At 37.0% G+C, this 16,324-nt stretch overlaps 1 protein-coding gene across 3 annotated transcripts in view; it reads right to left on the bottom strand.

Moving 5' to 3' along the window:
* Window positions 1-16,324, bottom strand: part of USP32 (ubiquitin specific peptidase 32) — a 78,396-nt gene that overhangs the window by 42,328 nt on the left and 19,744 nt on the right. For all 3 annotated transcript variants that reach the window (XM_040532850.1, XM_040532852.1, XM_040532851.1), the window contains exons 2-5: window positions 14,396-14,523; window positions 8,481-8,586; window positions 7,793-7,911; window positions 4,030-4,189 (exon numbers count right to left, since the gene is read on the bottom strand). In XM_040532850.1, coding sequence (XP_040388784.1) covers window positions 4,030-4,189; window positions 7,793-7,911; window positions 8,481-8,586; window positions 14,396-14,523 — 513 coding nt within the window. The remainder of the gene's footprint in view (window positions 1-4,029; window positions 4,190-7,792; window positions 7,912-8,480; window positions 8,587-14,395; window positions 14,524-16,324) is intronic.

Below are 16,324 nucleotides of genomic sequence, written 5' to 3'. Positions count from 1 at the left end.
AATTCAGTGTTAGTAGTAGTCCTTGACAGGATTACCTCTGACTTACACGTTCCACTACGCTGCTATTCAATATGATGACTAAATAGATGAAAACAAAAGTACCCAATCATACCACAAAACTGAGAAAATCCAGACTAGTGCTAGCGGTCACTGCCTGGATGAAGGAGAGACACATATCATTTAAACTACTTTTTGGGAACATAGGTCCAAGAGACATTTACGTTATTCTGGTAGTTTTCAAATAAAATGACTCCTATTTATGATTTAAGTGAAATGGAACAAAATTTGATTAAAAGCAGCGAGTACATGCAACTTCCTGTGACTTCAAAGTTTAATTTCTAATTATGTATTGAGAAATAATAATTGAAGTCATCTGCATTCCGAAACAAATGTTATTTACAACTGAAAAATTAGAATTCCTTTGTTTTGCTGATAGCTCGGCTCATTAAACAAACGTAAATGGAGTCACTAGTGCCTTGCAACAGAATGTTCGCTGTCTCTCCTACATCAACGTTAATAACTTTCACTATTTTTATCACCACAATTTTTCACGTCTCTGACATATTATTCAAAATGTTTAATGGAAAGCACACTGAGAGGGGGTAAGGCTTGAAAAGGGTCTGAAGCTTGAGCAAAGCCCTGCTCCAGGAGAGGGCGTGCTGCAACCCAGCCGCAGTCCAGCAGCCAGGGGATGAATCTGTGCGTGCACTGGTAGGGGAGCCTTACTCATTAGTTTTCATTTGACAGTAGAATAAATTCTAAAAACTTTCACTCTTTCACTATATTCTGCTAGCAGCATTTGCCTGGGTTTACTAAACATAATTTCAGTTCCTTTTTCTCCCAAAAGGTAACTATTATCCTAGTTAAACATACTAAAACCGAGCCTCACTTTAGAGAAAAGGAGCTGTCATAACAGCTCGTACTGCTTCGTACATCCAGCTACGGTAAGATTACTGTCTTACTCTGTGGATGGACTTGACTAGATGGTAAATATCAGACCTAAAGCAAACCAGCAAGGCCCCAAGCATTCATATTTCACTGCAATTACCTCCAAGTGACCAAGCATTCTGATTTTCCTTACTTTTGCATTTATTGTATAAGATTCCTCTACTGCCTCAAATCACAAGGGAAATCATCAGACACATCATAAAAAGAAGCATTTGTCCAGACGTGGGGGAGGCTGGTTAGTTCAACAGTTTGTCTTCTTAGTACCTAGAATTGCTGTGGGTTTTCCACATCTGTCCTTTGAAAGGTATCGAGCTGCATACATTCTAACACATTACTAAATACATTGTTGTTGGTTTTTTTTTCTTTTAACAATATTTAGCTGGAAGATAACAAAAGTACAATACAGTTTAATTTTATCTAGTGGTTCAAACACACCCTGTAACATAGGCTTTCCAAATGTGGTTCAGCATACCGAACCTGCAGACACGGTACAGTTTGAAACGTTTTACTGATGCAAAGATAAATGTAAGCTACATTAGTTTCCTGCATAAAATGAAAAGCTTTCTGATGTGTACCTGAAGATTCAATAATCACTTCAAACATTCTCAAATATTTAATTTTCTTTCAGCTTTTTAATGCCAACAATGGAAAGCTTAAGTTTTCATTTAGTCCCACCTTCTTGACTGCTTATAAAAGTAAGCTGCTGGTAAAGAAACACAAACACTACCAGCTGCTAGAATAGACTGAATTTCTCAGTAGTCTGGTCTAATATTATAGCAACGCTTTTTTTTTTTTTTTTCCCAGAACACAAGTGTTGTTGTTTTGTTTTTTTTTTCCTTTGATGGTGATGTTGTTGTTTGGTTGTGTTTTTTCTCCCGAATATATCATTTGTGTTGAATCACCCAGCAGAGACCTGAAATTCTGCAAACACTTTTCATGAGGCTTTAAAAATCTGCTAACTTCTCCAAGAGAACACGTAGCTATACAAACTAGCACGTGTAGAGGAGCGACTATGCATGCATGCTTCCCAGAAAGGAAAGACTAAACACTTCCTCTTGTAACATGATTTACAAAATCAGGCGCTGCAATACACAGGAGTGTTATGAAATTATTCTTAACTAACTTGATTAAGAGATTAAAACCAAATACATGAGCATCACTTGAATTTCTAAACCTTAAAATATAAGGCAATACAAAAGTACTCCTTTCAGAGTAGCAGTGAGCTGGTTTCAAGGTTGACATTCTCAGAGATGATGCTGACAGCGTTGAGGTAGGATCGCTGAGTCTACTAAAAAAATTAAACAGAGCAAGCCAGTTTCTTCATGAAGGAGACGATTCATGTAAGAGTAATTAAGCAAGATTCGAGGCTGTACAGTTGAAGACATCAAAGAGGTAAGCGGAAGTTAGAGGTGACGAGTCATTACATGGAAAATAGAGACTACTGTTCCTGCCGAAAGCGTGCTCAGACAACGATTAGACGGCTGAAATGCTAACAGAGTCACCGTGATTAGTGGAAGGTCCCTGCGATCACAAAAGCTCAAATGTAAACTGAGGCACTTGAAGCAATTTCATCTGACAGAGACTGACCAAATAACTGGGATTCTGTCAAGCCAAGGGTCAAAAAATTTGCAATAAGAAATTGAAAATACTCTCTATGAAATGAAAAAAATCAAAATTACTACAGCAGAAACAAATGTAACATGGAGCCACCCAAACAACTATTTTCTAAGAATCAGAATTTTTTTTTTTTTTTTACTACGAACCTCAGTTTCAGTATAAATAAACTTTCCGTGAAAAGCTTAGTAAAAATTGTACAGAAAAAGGTTCCATTTCATATGAAAAAAATCTAAGTAAGCTCCAAGGTAACATCCAGAGGCATAGGGTAAAGCTTTCTTTGAATACCTAGGGTAAGGCAGACTTGACAAGGCTGGAAGTGTGGTGGGTCTCAGTTTGAAACAGATTTTTCTGAGGGCTGAAGTCTGTAGAATTCAAGAATCTGTTTTTTTTTTTCCTTCTTCTTTTTTCTCATTTTAGCAAACCTTTCTCTAACCTTGTCTATTAGACCTTGGAGTAGTTTTCTGAAACCTCCATGTCTACTGCAATCTCTCCTGTAACCCTAATAAATTACTTGCCTATAAACTTCTGATTTAATTATGCATTTTCATTTCAGATGTTCTAAACAGAATTTTAATCCATATTTAAAACCAAAAGAAAAAAAACTATAAAAACTATACATAACTTTAAAGCAATCCACCTATTGAAGGGAGAAAATGCCATGCTCACATCAACAGAAAAATCTACGAGTGCATAAAGTACAAGCAGATTGTTCGAATCACTGACATCTCAACAGCAAAGACCCTTCTCCTAAGGGACACCAAGTCCCTCAGATGCTTTCCTGTAACGTATGCTCACATTACATTTGCACATCAAGTATCGTTTGTCAGCTCTTTGTTTTTACATTTAATCTAAAAAACAGCTGCTCCTCCTTTTGCAATAATATAGACATAAGGAAGCATTTGTTCTTTGGAGATCGTTCCTACATGCAAATCCTGAGGAGGCTTCTCTTTAATTTAGTTCCCTGACTACATCACATGCCAGGAATATTACTTATTTGGCTGTAGAAGACAACCTAAGATGTAATACTTTTGCAACAAGCATTGTTACCAAAACAGTCTCAATAGTTTTATGATCCACTATACCAGAAAAAGCAAATACAAAACCTGTATTAACATCAAGTCTCTTTAGATTAACATATTTGTCAGAGAAGACATTTTGCTTTTTTTTATTTTTTAATTTGCCTGGTAGTCAACATCTACTATAAGAAATGCCGTAATCTCAATACTGTTCTCTCAAAATAATGCCCCACTGTGTCCTTGTACATAACAATGTTTTACTTGTCACAGCACAAAAAGCAGAGAACAAATTAGCATGGAGAAGAAATGTATCTCGCTGAACAGAACTGCATGTATCTAATCAGAGCAGTAAGATTTAACAAACAACTGCAGCAAGGCAACAGTTTAAGTTTGTGAACTCTGAAACAGTTTTAAGAAACGCACATAATAAGAAGCATCTTTTACTTACAGTGTGTGACTCCAGCCAGTGTTTGATAGAAGGTAGGAGTATCACTATCATCAGTGAGTGTCACATACACACCTCCAGACAGCAGCCAACGGGAAAATGTGAAAGCATCTTTGTTGTGCAATAGCCAAACCCTGAACTTCTCGTAGTTTACCTTTTCACCCTATTAGAAAATAAGAAAACGTGACTGTTTTTCTCTCCTTTCTCAGTATCTGTAAACAGGAACCATCTAGCTGCAAGAACAAGAATTAGGACAATCTCCCATAAAAACAAGTACTGAAATAATTTTTTGGAGCCATGCCTGTTTTTCTATTTCATTCTGAAATACAGCACAAGGAGGGAAATTAGACTCCTCAGCTCTCTGCACTTCAACCTCCTACTCAATGTGGCCTTTGGAAAGGCATTTACTCTGAACCTCAGGTTATGGGGATTAGAAGAAAAATGGTTTCTTACAACTCAGAACAACAGGGGTTATTTTTATGAATTTGAAATTGTTATGACAGATAAAAGCTCTTTCGTGCTGACTAACAGGTGCTATAAAATCATAAGCATTGTGTTATATCTGTGCAAGCACACAAACACCTAGCATAATTAGATTTGTGAATAACTAACAGTATGAAAAATCACCGCGGTAGCATAAAAAATTATGCTGCTGGTGACCAAAGAACACCTTGCAGCATGTAGGTAAACGACATTCACAGCATCTCCTAACTCAGGTTTCTCTTGCTGGATGTCTCATGGAACTGCCTCTTCAGGAATACGTGAAAACTATAGATTCACAGAGTTTAACTGCTGAAGAGGCTGTTTAAACCACTTAGCTGAACGGTTTTCAAGCTGTGGCTATGAAACCATAGGGATCAGCAGACTTATTTCTTCACTGCCTAGAAAACTAACTACAATAAAGGCAAACCTATTATCAGTAGACAAACTCATTATATGGAGGCCCTAATCTTCATGGTAAATAAACAGAGGTCTGGAAACTGGAAGAGGTTTGAAGCCGTTGACTAGTTAAACTTCCCTAATATCACAGACCATTAAGCTTCACTGAATTACACCTCTACAGCATCCAACAATTTGCACCGGGGCGTGGACTATCCGCAAACGCCAATTGAAGAAAATGGTTAATCACCATTGCTGCTAAATCATTTGCTTCATATTCCAGTTGTAATGGATTATTTCAGATTCCAGATACTGGCTCTTTTTCCCACATTAGTGTTATATTTTTCTCCTATAAATACATGCAGGTATCGCGATCAAATTGCCTTCTGACTCTCCTTTTACTAATAAACGGGAAAAACTGTGCTTGTTGCTAGCTTTACAGCCCTGCATCACCTTGGCGAATTTTTACCTGCACTTCCTTGTATAACAAATCCAGTACAAAAGCCAACCTAAGCATGCCAGAAATGAATGGAACTATCAGAGAAGACTGAAAAAAATTGTAAGGAGGGAAGACTGGCAATCTTTGTTGGTAATTCATAGAGGAGAAAGGTTCTCTAACCTTAACACAGAAGAAAGGTACAACTTAGGAACATATTTCATTTGCTTCTCTGCTGGAAAACCTGAGCACTGTGCTACTCAACCACCTTTAACCAAACTGAAATTGATAGCAGAATAGACAGCAAAATTATCCGCAGGATTTATAGAGGGGGAACAAAGAAATACCCCAACACTTACAGGCACTGTCATAGACTTCCACATGACAATGATTCAAGGAAGTCAGGATACTACATTGCTATTCCATCATCTGTTTAATCAGTACGTATCTACACGACTGACCGACAGCAGGGATCCTAACCTTCCTCCTACAGGCACCAACGCTTCTCTTTTGCGACAGCAGTCACAGTAGCTACAGAAAAAGAGGTTACTTCTCAGGCAGATCAGTTTCTCAATCCACTTCATCAAGGCATCATAAAATTACTTGAGCCAGCACAAGGCTAGGGGGATGAACAACTGCCAGGAAAAGGGTAAGTCAACAACTTGGACTTCACAGGATTTAGCCGATTACGGAACCACTTGATTAAGCAAAAGCAAATTTGCTGTCACACAGAGAAGAAAAATGCAGCCCACAACATGGTGGGTTTTTGTTTTGTTTTTTAATTTCTTTAGCAGTTTGAATCAGACTCAAGATCATTTTCTTGCTACCTCTTCCACTCTACTTTCCTACTAGTTTTTTTTCCACTGCTTTCTGTAAATGGAGCAAGAGCTGTGCCGTGTTTCACTAAGACTCCTGTGTCCTTCTCATTGATTAGAACAACAAGGAAGACATGGGACAGGAAAAAGCTTTGGAAAAAGAGCATTTGAGGCATGTAAGGTTTACAGCTGAGCCATGATGGAACTCAACAACTAGAGCAATGTAGATATCACTGAATTTGTTTCTTTTTTTTTCAAAAGCAAGGATGAGGAAAACATAGATATACTTCAAAGCTCTTATTTTTAGATGAGCATATGCAGTAATTCTGAAGGAAAGAATGAAAGTACCTATAAACATCATCCTGGAAAGCATAAACTCATCTGCCATACGGCAGGAAGGCAGACCCACAGCAGGAACATTAGATTTTCTCGCTCTTCAGCAATGACCTAGTATGATTAACAGGCCAGTAAATCCTGCTGAGTGGGTTATTACACTATTTTCCTTTTAAAAGAAAATCGATATTGAGCATTTTCTTGAACAGGAAAACGGTATCAAGCCAGATTGATACTTCTTTCCCTGCAAGATCTTCATAAAGTATTTCTAGATTTCTTGGACAGTATGCAATTAACTTTTAGGGTATAATTCATCACACCATATTGATGGGGAATTATAAGTAGGAAATATCGAAGTGGTCAGCTCCAGAAACTGGACTGCAGTATACATATGATTTATGATCCCAGGCAAGAAGGAAAAATGTAATTGTTGCCCACAAAGCCAACATGACACCACTGCCAGATTAAGCAAGTTTGCCTCAGCCAATGCTGGTAACAAGCATACCGAAGTTATCGCAAATACAGTACAAGAATTTGTAAGGAAATTAAGTAATCTGAAATCCACAAATAAAGCTTCTCCTCAACCAGTTTTTCAGCAGAATGTATAATGACAACTAGATTTTGCTGGTCAATAACTAAAGGAAACAACCAAACCAAGCAAACCTGACAGTTCAGTAGGATGACTAGGGCCAGGGAAGTATCTGTGAATATCTATAGGTAACAGCCTGTTTTAGGGGAAGACTTCAACAAGCTTCAAAATTATTACATCTCTCAAACAACCTAATGCATAAATAAATGTTGTAGTTCCTGGCAGGCACAGTGAGACGGCAGTAATATTCTAAAACTATTATTTTAAGCAACCACTGCTGGTAGGCTTTTTTTTTTTTTTTTTTTTTTTAAATCCAAGGGGCAGATTTTTTCCTCTCTCAGATCTGTGTTCTAGATTTCTTTCCCAACTCCAATAAAATATCCACACTAATCAATAAAATTCCACTAGCAATATTCATACTTAAATTTAATTGATTACACAACTACCTTTTGGAAATGATATCTTTCAAACTAGCATAGTAAGTAAAGCAGCATGGAGAATGCCTGCATATACCAAATTGCTACTTACATCAATGCAAATCACATGTAATATTATAAGATGAAAAAAAAAACAAACTATGAACCTTTCCTCTCTTTAAGCAAGGTTAATTTATTGCCACACATCCACATGAATTTATACAGCAGAAGAAAAACTGCCTAATGTAATATTCACTTTTTTGTGAATGCAGTAAGATAAAACTTGTACAAAATGTACCTCAGAGAAACATTTCTTGAGAGATTCTGGCACTTTTCCATCAACCACCTGCAGCATCTTCTCCATCTCTTCACGAACAACATAACTCCCAGATTCATTAGAGAAGAGACTGAAAATGTCTGAGGAAGAAGAGAAATATTTAAGCAACTACCGTAGTTGCATTTTTCCAAATACTAGGTTTAAAACTGGCTAAGAATGCCAAAAGCAGTGCAATAATTTGATTCAATCACAGTATAGCTCAATAAGGTTCAGATCAGGAAATATTTTCTTTCTTTCACCGTTGCCCACTAATCAAAAAAAAAAAAAAAACTATCAAGTCAGATTAACAAGGAAGACAAAACAACAGAAGTCAGTAGGCAGATGCTTTAGTTTGTTTTGAAAAATACCAGTGCTGTCCTCCTTTCTCTGCCTACATACAGTACTCAACAGTCTTTCTGTAGGATCCTAACGTCCACAATCATGGGAACTTAACAAATATTTCACTTTGTTAGGTACAGAAAACTAAAATACATTGAATTTCAAAATATGCAGCTAAAAATGTCTAAAAATATGCTATCTTTATTGGCAAATGTACGCCCCAGTTACATATGACAACAGTGACTTAATACAGCACAATTTATGGTTCCTTTACAAAAGTGCATTCTACATACACGATACCGTTATTACTTTTTAAAGTTGTATTACTTACATTTTGCTTTCTCCTCCTCTCTGCCTCTTGTAAGTAGAACTAATCCAACTATCAAGTTATTGAAGTGCAGCCCTTTGGACATTCCTCCAAACGAACAGTAGATAACCTAAGAGAATAAAACAGAAGTAAACCAAAACATTAAGAGCAAGAACAGAGACATCACAACTAACAGCAACAAGTTACACCAGGGCTCTAAAAAATACTGTGCACATTTTAAATACTATTTTCCTTGCTTGTTACTGAATTGCTTTCTAAATAAACAAGGTTACAAACAAGATGTATACATGTAATTATGTTCTGCTTTTTCATTTTTCTCCAGGAAAGCCTTGAGCGTATTCTTTATATAGCAGCTTAGCCAAAGAGCCCTAGCAGAGTTCAGAGGTCAGTGGGGCTTCCACATTACTGCAGGCAGACTCACTATTTTGTGAATTACCCAACAGAGCAGAGCGAATCATTCGCAAACCACTGGATGAAACCCACAGGTCTTAACTGCTGCTACACCTGCATCCCTTCCCCTGCCTTTCGTTTGTTTTTAAACACACGAACCACAACCAAACAACTCTAAACAGCAAAAGCAACATTTTTAACTTTTTTTTGACTTCCTAACCTCTATTAAAAATATATATATATATATTTGAAAATACAAGAGTTTGCACAATTAATTTTAGCCTTTTTTGCAAGGCTAAAAAAGAGGCCATGACCCTTTGGGACACACAGACCAAAATCCACCAGTTTAAAGAACAAATACACATTTTAGGTTGGTTTGTTTGTTTGTTTTTAAAATCCACCATAACCATCAGGAAACATTTACACCCACAAGTGACAAGAAAATGAAAGTGAGAGATGACATGTGATTGGAGTGACATTTCTCTTCTAGACTACCAGCAGTTCCGGAAAAAAGGTACACGGCCCTAACAGTCTTAAGTGTGACATCCTGAGAATCTACCCAACAAGTAAAAGTTTTAAACACGTCAAAACAATCTACTTCTAAATCATCATAAAGTAAAATGACCACATGAAAGTATGAATTCTCATATTTACTAGGACTTCATTTTCAAAGTATAAAAGTTGTTAAAGCACCAAACCTACCTCTGTATTAGGACCTCTCACACACAGCAGAATTGAGATCAGAAAGCTACTGGATGCATCCTCTGAGCACTCAACTATCAACACTAAGTTTATCTTAGGAATAATTCTAAACCAGTTGAAAATAAATTAAAATAAATAAATAAATACATTTAAGCATGATGAGAATTTTGCATGTCTCAAGAAGATTGCAGACGCACTCCCTGTGATAGCAGGATAAGCATTCATGTAGCAGGACTATGAGTGAAACCAGGGAACCAACCTGGATTTGAAATAACCATTTTTGTTACCACTAATCCAGTTCACTCTAAGTGGGTGACCTCAGGCTGTGAGTAAGTAGCTAGAATGAAGCTGCCCATGAAACTGGCATGAAATAAGTACATAAATCACATTTCAAATATTACAAGAGAACATCTATATACTACCATAACTACGTAGGACATTCAGTGTAATCAAGTGCAATCTATTATCAGTTGTGCCTTCCAAAGGAGCCAGACAGCACATTACAATGAAGAGTATTAAGGAGAAAAATCCATTTTTAACAGACTGAAATCCCTTTGCAGAACATGAGTGCCATGTCCTCCAAAACAATGTTTGTTGGTCTTACCGTCTCACTCACACAGGTCTACATGCCAGGAAACTGTTTCCCCAAGAGCTGACAAGCATCAAAATGGGTTACGCTAACTGGAAGCCAAAAAATCAGCTAAATACTTCAACAGAACTTGCCCCTTTTAGACCGGGAAAGCAAAATTTAACAAATTTTGTTACCAAGAACTTTGTCTTGAACAACTCAGCACTGGAAAAAGGCTTCCGAGAAAGTAAAATCTTCCCGAATCACTTAAATAGTTTCATATTAAAGTACTTGTAAATCACCATGATGGTAACCTGACGCCTCCCAGAGCCTTCTGAGCAGCAAGTAAACATGCTGACAGCAGCCAGAGGGAACTGCTGAGGGACGTGCAAGAGGACCACAGCGAGGCTTTGAAAATTCCCAAAATCTAAAGATGTCTGAGGGTAGGTAAATTTAAGTGAACACAGAAGCACAGAAGGATCTCGTCGTATGGAAGACATTATGTAGAACCTGCCATTTCCTTCTGCTGTAAGACAGCACCACCCACACACACACCTCCCAGAGCATGCTCAGGTCATCTTCTATTGCTGAAGTTTACTCCATTTGCAAATGCTTGAGGAGTTAAAATCATTAAAACTAAATTTGTGCTCTGTTTGGACGCAGCATATGCTTCATGGACTACGTCATGGCAGAGATCTGAATTCCACACTTTCTACTTCTAATCATTCTGATTTCACAAGATGCCTTCAGGGCTACACTGCATATATAAGTGATTTACTTCTATACTACACTGGAGCCATTACTTTTTTATTTTTTTTTTTTAAATAAGCAGTTAACTCTGCTGAATACTATACTTAAGTCTTAATATAGCTTCTTCAGATTCAGAAGAAAAAAACAAAACAAAAAACAAAAATCCAAGCACACTAAGTATAAAAAGGGAGAGAATTCTCACATTTCAGATTAACGGGACTTTCAAAGACCATGTATATATAAGTATGGCCAAATGAAAGAGAAATCACTATTTTTCCTTCACAACTTTGATTAAAAGATTATCTTTTCTTTATTCTTCTGTCACTCAAATTTCACCTTTCTGTGCTCTTAGAATTTAAAGCACACTTATTTCATAAATCACCTTGAATAAAGCTGTCTCCTCTCTTCATACATCTGAAAGCATATTTCTAATTCATACCCATCTCTGAACTTTCCACCCACTTCTGTTTAACTCTACACATCTCAGTTTCAGTATCATTTGAATGCCAGATATTCCATTTATGTATTAACACAACATATCGTTCAAGATTTTTAAAAAAAGGAATTCTGTGGATAATATCCAAGGTGTTAGTATCTAACACACCTTTGAATTAGAACAATCAGCAGCTGGTATTACCTTTACCTCAGTCACTTAATCATTTTTTGGTGAGAGTTTACAAACATTGAGTAAGTTGCACACAACACACAACCAAGATTAGTTCACGTTTCTAAAGAAGTAGCCCCACGAGTTTTCACATTAATGTTATTTGGAAAGCTTTTTCTAATAAAATGCACTGTAAAAAATGAGAAGCAATTTTGTGTCCCTGTGCCCACAGCCTCTAGTAAGCCTGTTGGAAGGGTAGGAGAGGATGTTCAATGCATTCTTTTGGCTCCTTTCTCTAGTGTATAAAACCTTCTGGATTCTTCCCTGATTCTATTCTTATGACCCGTCTTCTCTTTCAGTCCTTGAGAAGTCTCCATTCTCGTTCTTTTGGCAGCTCCCCCTACATGTCCTTCATGTCTTCGTTAGCATCCCTCTTCTACTTACATTACAGTCACATTTGGAGAAAAACCAGCACAAGTGCTTCTCACAATATAATATACATAGGAAGAAATGAACAAGAAAAAATCACTGCTTACTACTTTTTCAATAAGGTTGATATGCAACTCCCTCTAAATTAAGCTGATAAAGGTATAATCTAATTAGTCTTTGACACGACTGCACAGGACAAAGTTAGGAGGTCCTTCTCAGCATTCTTCCTCTCCTAAGACTAACATACAAAGCTACTAAAAATGCTTTCTTGAGATATTACCATTCTTTCTTTCTACTTCCTCTGAACAATATTTTTTCTGTCAAGGTACCTATAACTGCATAACCTAATTGTCTTATTTCCTTAGATTTAAAAATAATTGCTGTGTTCATGCATCTCAGCCCTTGACCGGCTTTCCTGCAGTTAAAACAATGCAGACACAGCCCATGCTGTTTCATTTTATTAATGTTTTCAATTCCATTTTTCTAAGAGATCCTTTCAGAACATAACCACCCGGAACATTTAAGTGTTTCGCGTGCATGACAATCATGTAAATTGATCGACGTTCCACGGACTTCATTTCCCTCTTTTGCATGCCTGCTCTATCAGTGTTTTTAATTTAATGAATTCCTGAAGGCCTATCACTCCTCAGATACAACAAACTATTACTCAAAACATGCAGAGAAAACAGCCCAGCAACCTCAGGCTCAAAATAATCCATTTTAATGACTGAAAGGCTGAAAACTCAGAACAAGGCTTTAGCCGTCTAATGAGTGTGCCTGCCTTTCCACACTGAATTACAAAGAATCCCATTACAATATGAGCAGAGTCAAGTCCAAGTTTTGTCCGGATTTTCAATATTCAAGCTCAGAGATATGAATATTGCACTGCCTGAATATGAATGCTGGAAGTACACAGTAATTCGGTACACAGTAATTTGTACTGGAATTTTGAGATGCTGATATCCCACTTCTGATGAGATCACATCAAAAAACAGTCATGATTCTTCCACTAACTTTACTTCACCAAATGGGAACCAAGAACTGCAGTAGAACTGTAACGTTAAGAGACACAATTATGATAAAAATTGTGTCTTCAAGGTCAGATTAAAAAAAAAAAGTAGACGTAACAGAAGACATCTGAAAACCCAAAGTATCTATTTGTGAAAATTTATCTCATCCAAATCAATAATTTAACCATTAATACTGGCATAAAAGGGATATGAAAGCACAAATTAATTTACAATGTAAGTTTTTTAATATTTCTTATTATTTCAAAAAAATCATGTACAGTATAAGATTTTTATTTTATTATTTTTTAAATCTTATTGTCTACTAACAAAGTATTCAAACAAAATATACCAAAACTAGTACTGAAGATACTTGCCTTAGGCTACGGGAAATCTCATACTTTCATTCAATCTGACGGTGCTAACACACATTACAGTATTTCCTGTTAAGTGCTTGAATACACACATAAAAATAAAACTGCCAAATATATTACAGAAGCAAGTAATATCCTCTTTGTCAATACTTGGGGAAAAAAGAAAAAGGACAGAGAAAACAGTGAGCTTAGAAAAAAGAAACCCTCTAACATAGTGTTAAACCTTTTGCAACACACACCTCACCATGCACATTATCTAAATAAAACTGGAAGACTTGCACGCTGCCTGTGAGGTCAATAACACTGAAGATACCAGAAATAGCAGCTGCGATTAGAAATGACATGGAGCAAAATATCATTTGAAAGGTCTGGCTAATCTTATTCTTCCCTGAACAATATTTTAATTTCTCTCTCAAAATACAGACAACTCTACGAAAGAAATTTTTTTTTCAACACACATGCAGGATGGTATCACTATTTTTATATATATATAAAAAAATATATAAACATATATATTTATACATCTATATATATATCTATATATATATCTATATATATATACACACACACACATACATGTATTATTTATATCTATGTAGCATATTTTGGTTCTGGCTACTGTCCAGTTCATTTATATATATATATATTTAAAATAAAATTATTTCTGAGAGCTTGTAAAGATTAATCTGCACTTTAGAAAATGAGGTAAAAGCCTACGGAAACTCAGAGAAACCAACAGCATGCTCACCTCCACAGTAAATAAATTCCTCTACTATAACGCTTTCGTATAGAGAGTTAAAACTTCCCAATTTTTCACTTCCCCAAATCTACATCTGGATACCTAGATTTACTTTGAAGTCATCTGCCACCTATTAGATGGGTGTCAGGCAAAGACTCAGTCAAGCGCACATCACTGACAGCTCATGATCCAAGTCTGGAACGTTACCTTCAGTTAGAGAACACACACTGTAACACTGTATGAAAAATGGAAAGAAATTAAATTTGCCTGTTTCTGCACAGGCATATTTGTGTGTGCACATCTAAGGTACACAGTATCAACCATATACATCTCTCCAGAAAAGTTTATAAATTACCTCAGCAACTTTTGGAGGGACTCCATCACCGAGAACTTCCCTGATGAAGCATTGTTGGGTCATATAATATGAGAGTCCACAAGTTCTCTTGAAAGCATCTTTCAGTCGCTTCAGCTCTATGTCTGTAACTGTATTGAGTAAGAGGAGAAAAAGATTTGGTCAATAAAGATGTCATAGAAATCTAACACCTTAAGGACTCCCAAGATCCTGTACGCATTATATTCATCATAAAAATAAAAGATCAGAAGAATTAAATGCATGATCTCACCGAGATAGTGGAAAAACTCAACAACTGGAAAATGAGATCTAATAATCTTAATCTTCCCCCAAAAAAAGAGAATTGGGGTAGAATTAAAGTTAACATCAACTATTGCAACAGTTCACTGCCTGTTTTCTTTGACTACAATAATGTATTATAATTTGTTCTAAATTAAGCACCACTATTGTCACACAGAAGGAAAATAAGCTAGCTTTACGATCAATTTTATGTTGCATGTAAGCTAGAGAAATGATCTGTAACCAACTGTGGTGAATATTATGAAGAGCAGCTCCAGCAGCACGCTTCAAACAGCCTCATCTAGCAACCAGTCTATTTTTCTATAGAAAAAAAATAAGTAATCACCACTTACAGGCTTATGAGATAGTACAGCACAGCAAAGCCTGAACTGAACAGCAGTACTGGTTTGGACTAAAAATAATTCTCCACCTAAGACTCCCTTGCACAGTCAAAGTCTGATTACCACCTAAAACCTGTTCAAACTTTTTCACAAACTAAAGGTGGAAAGTTTAAAGAGTTGCCCTTTATACTTGCATGAGTGTCCTGAAAAGCAGTCCCCGCCTTCCTACTTTATGAGCACAAAGCGACTTTTTAACAACGTGGTTAAGCAGCTCTGAGCAAGGCAAAGAATTACTCTAGGTCCACAAGCGTAATGCATACTTGAGAGGTATCTCACTGAACAAAACAAGTACTTTGGCAAAATCGGGTTGCAGAGTGTGACACGCCACGGCCTGGATCCCACGTAGGTCCCCACGTACTGCAGAGGAGCGTTTAGCAGCCCGAAGCCAACGCAGAGATGCTGCCCGTGACAGCTATTGCACCGTATTTATAGCAAGGCATTTTCCTTCCCTTGATATAACCAGCCAGACGGGGCAACTCCGACACGGCCAGAAGCTTGTCCAGCTTTTTGCCAGCCAAAATAAAACAGAGGACTTCAGGACTTAACCCAGCATTCCCTTCAAAACGTCCGCATTTCAATTAATTCATTCATCAAAAGGAAAATCGTTCCTTAAGAAGCAAATGATGTTGAAACATTCCTCCTTGATTTTAACCCTCATCAACACTGAAACAGACTGGGGTCTTGACTTTACGACAGCGTGTGAAAACAGAGATTGGGTCATGTTTCTTCTCAAATTTTATTAGGTATTCTGGGTACCTTTTACCAGGAAAAAAAACAAACAAACAAGGATCTAAGAAATAAGCCTCAAGCGTGACCCACAGTTACTATTACTAAAAGTTACTATTACATCTTGTTATAGGAAAATAAACATACTTTAATTATACGGGAAAAGAAGGTTGGTATACTACTGCTACCTGGCATGTATGGTATTTGACTTTCTCTATTTCACATTAACATGTCCATGGAATCTTTTATTTTCTTTATGTCTCCAAGTGTGATGCTTTAACGAATGCTCAAACACTTTGGTAGGCATGCCAGTTAAAGCCTTCTTCCAGGGCTTTCCCTCCCTAATTGGAAGCAGACTCCCCGATATGCTATTTACAACCTGAAGCGATGCTCTCCAAACCCCCTGGCTCTTCTGCATTAAGGAAGCGGGCAGCAAAATAAAGATGCTGCAAAGAAACCGACCTCGCAGTGCAGCCCTGTTCCCAACCCGTGCAAGGAATTAGCAGAAGTGCTCCACAGCAGAGGG

The sequence above is a fragment of the Cygnus olor genome, chromosome 20 (assembly GCF_009769625.2).
Source record: "Cygnus olor isolate bCygOlo1 chromosome 20, bCygOlo1.pri.v2, whole genome shotgun sequence".
NCBI lineage: Eukaryota > Metazoa > Chordata > Aves > Anseriformes > Anatidae > Cygnus > Cygnus olor.
The sequence above is the reverse complement of the archived record's forward strand: the minus strand, read 5'-3'. Positions and strand labels throughout refer to the sequence as shown.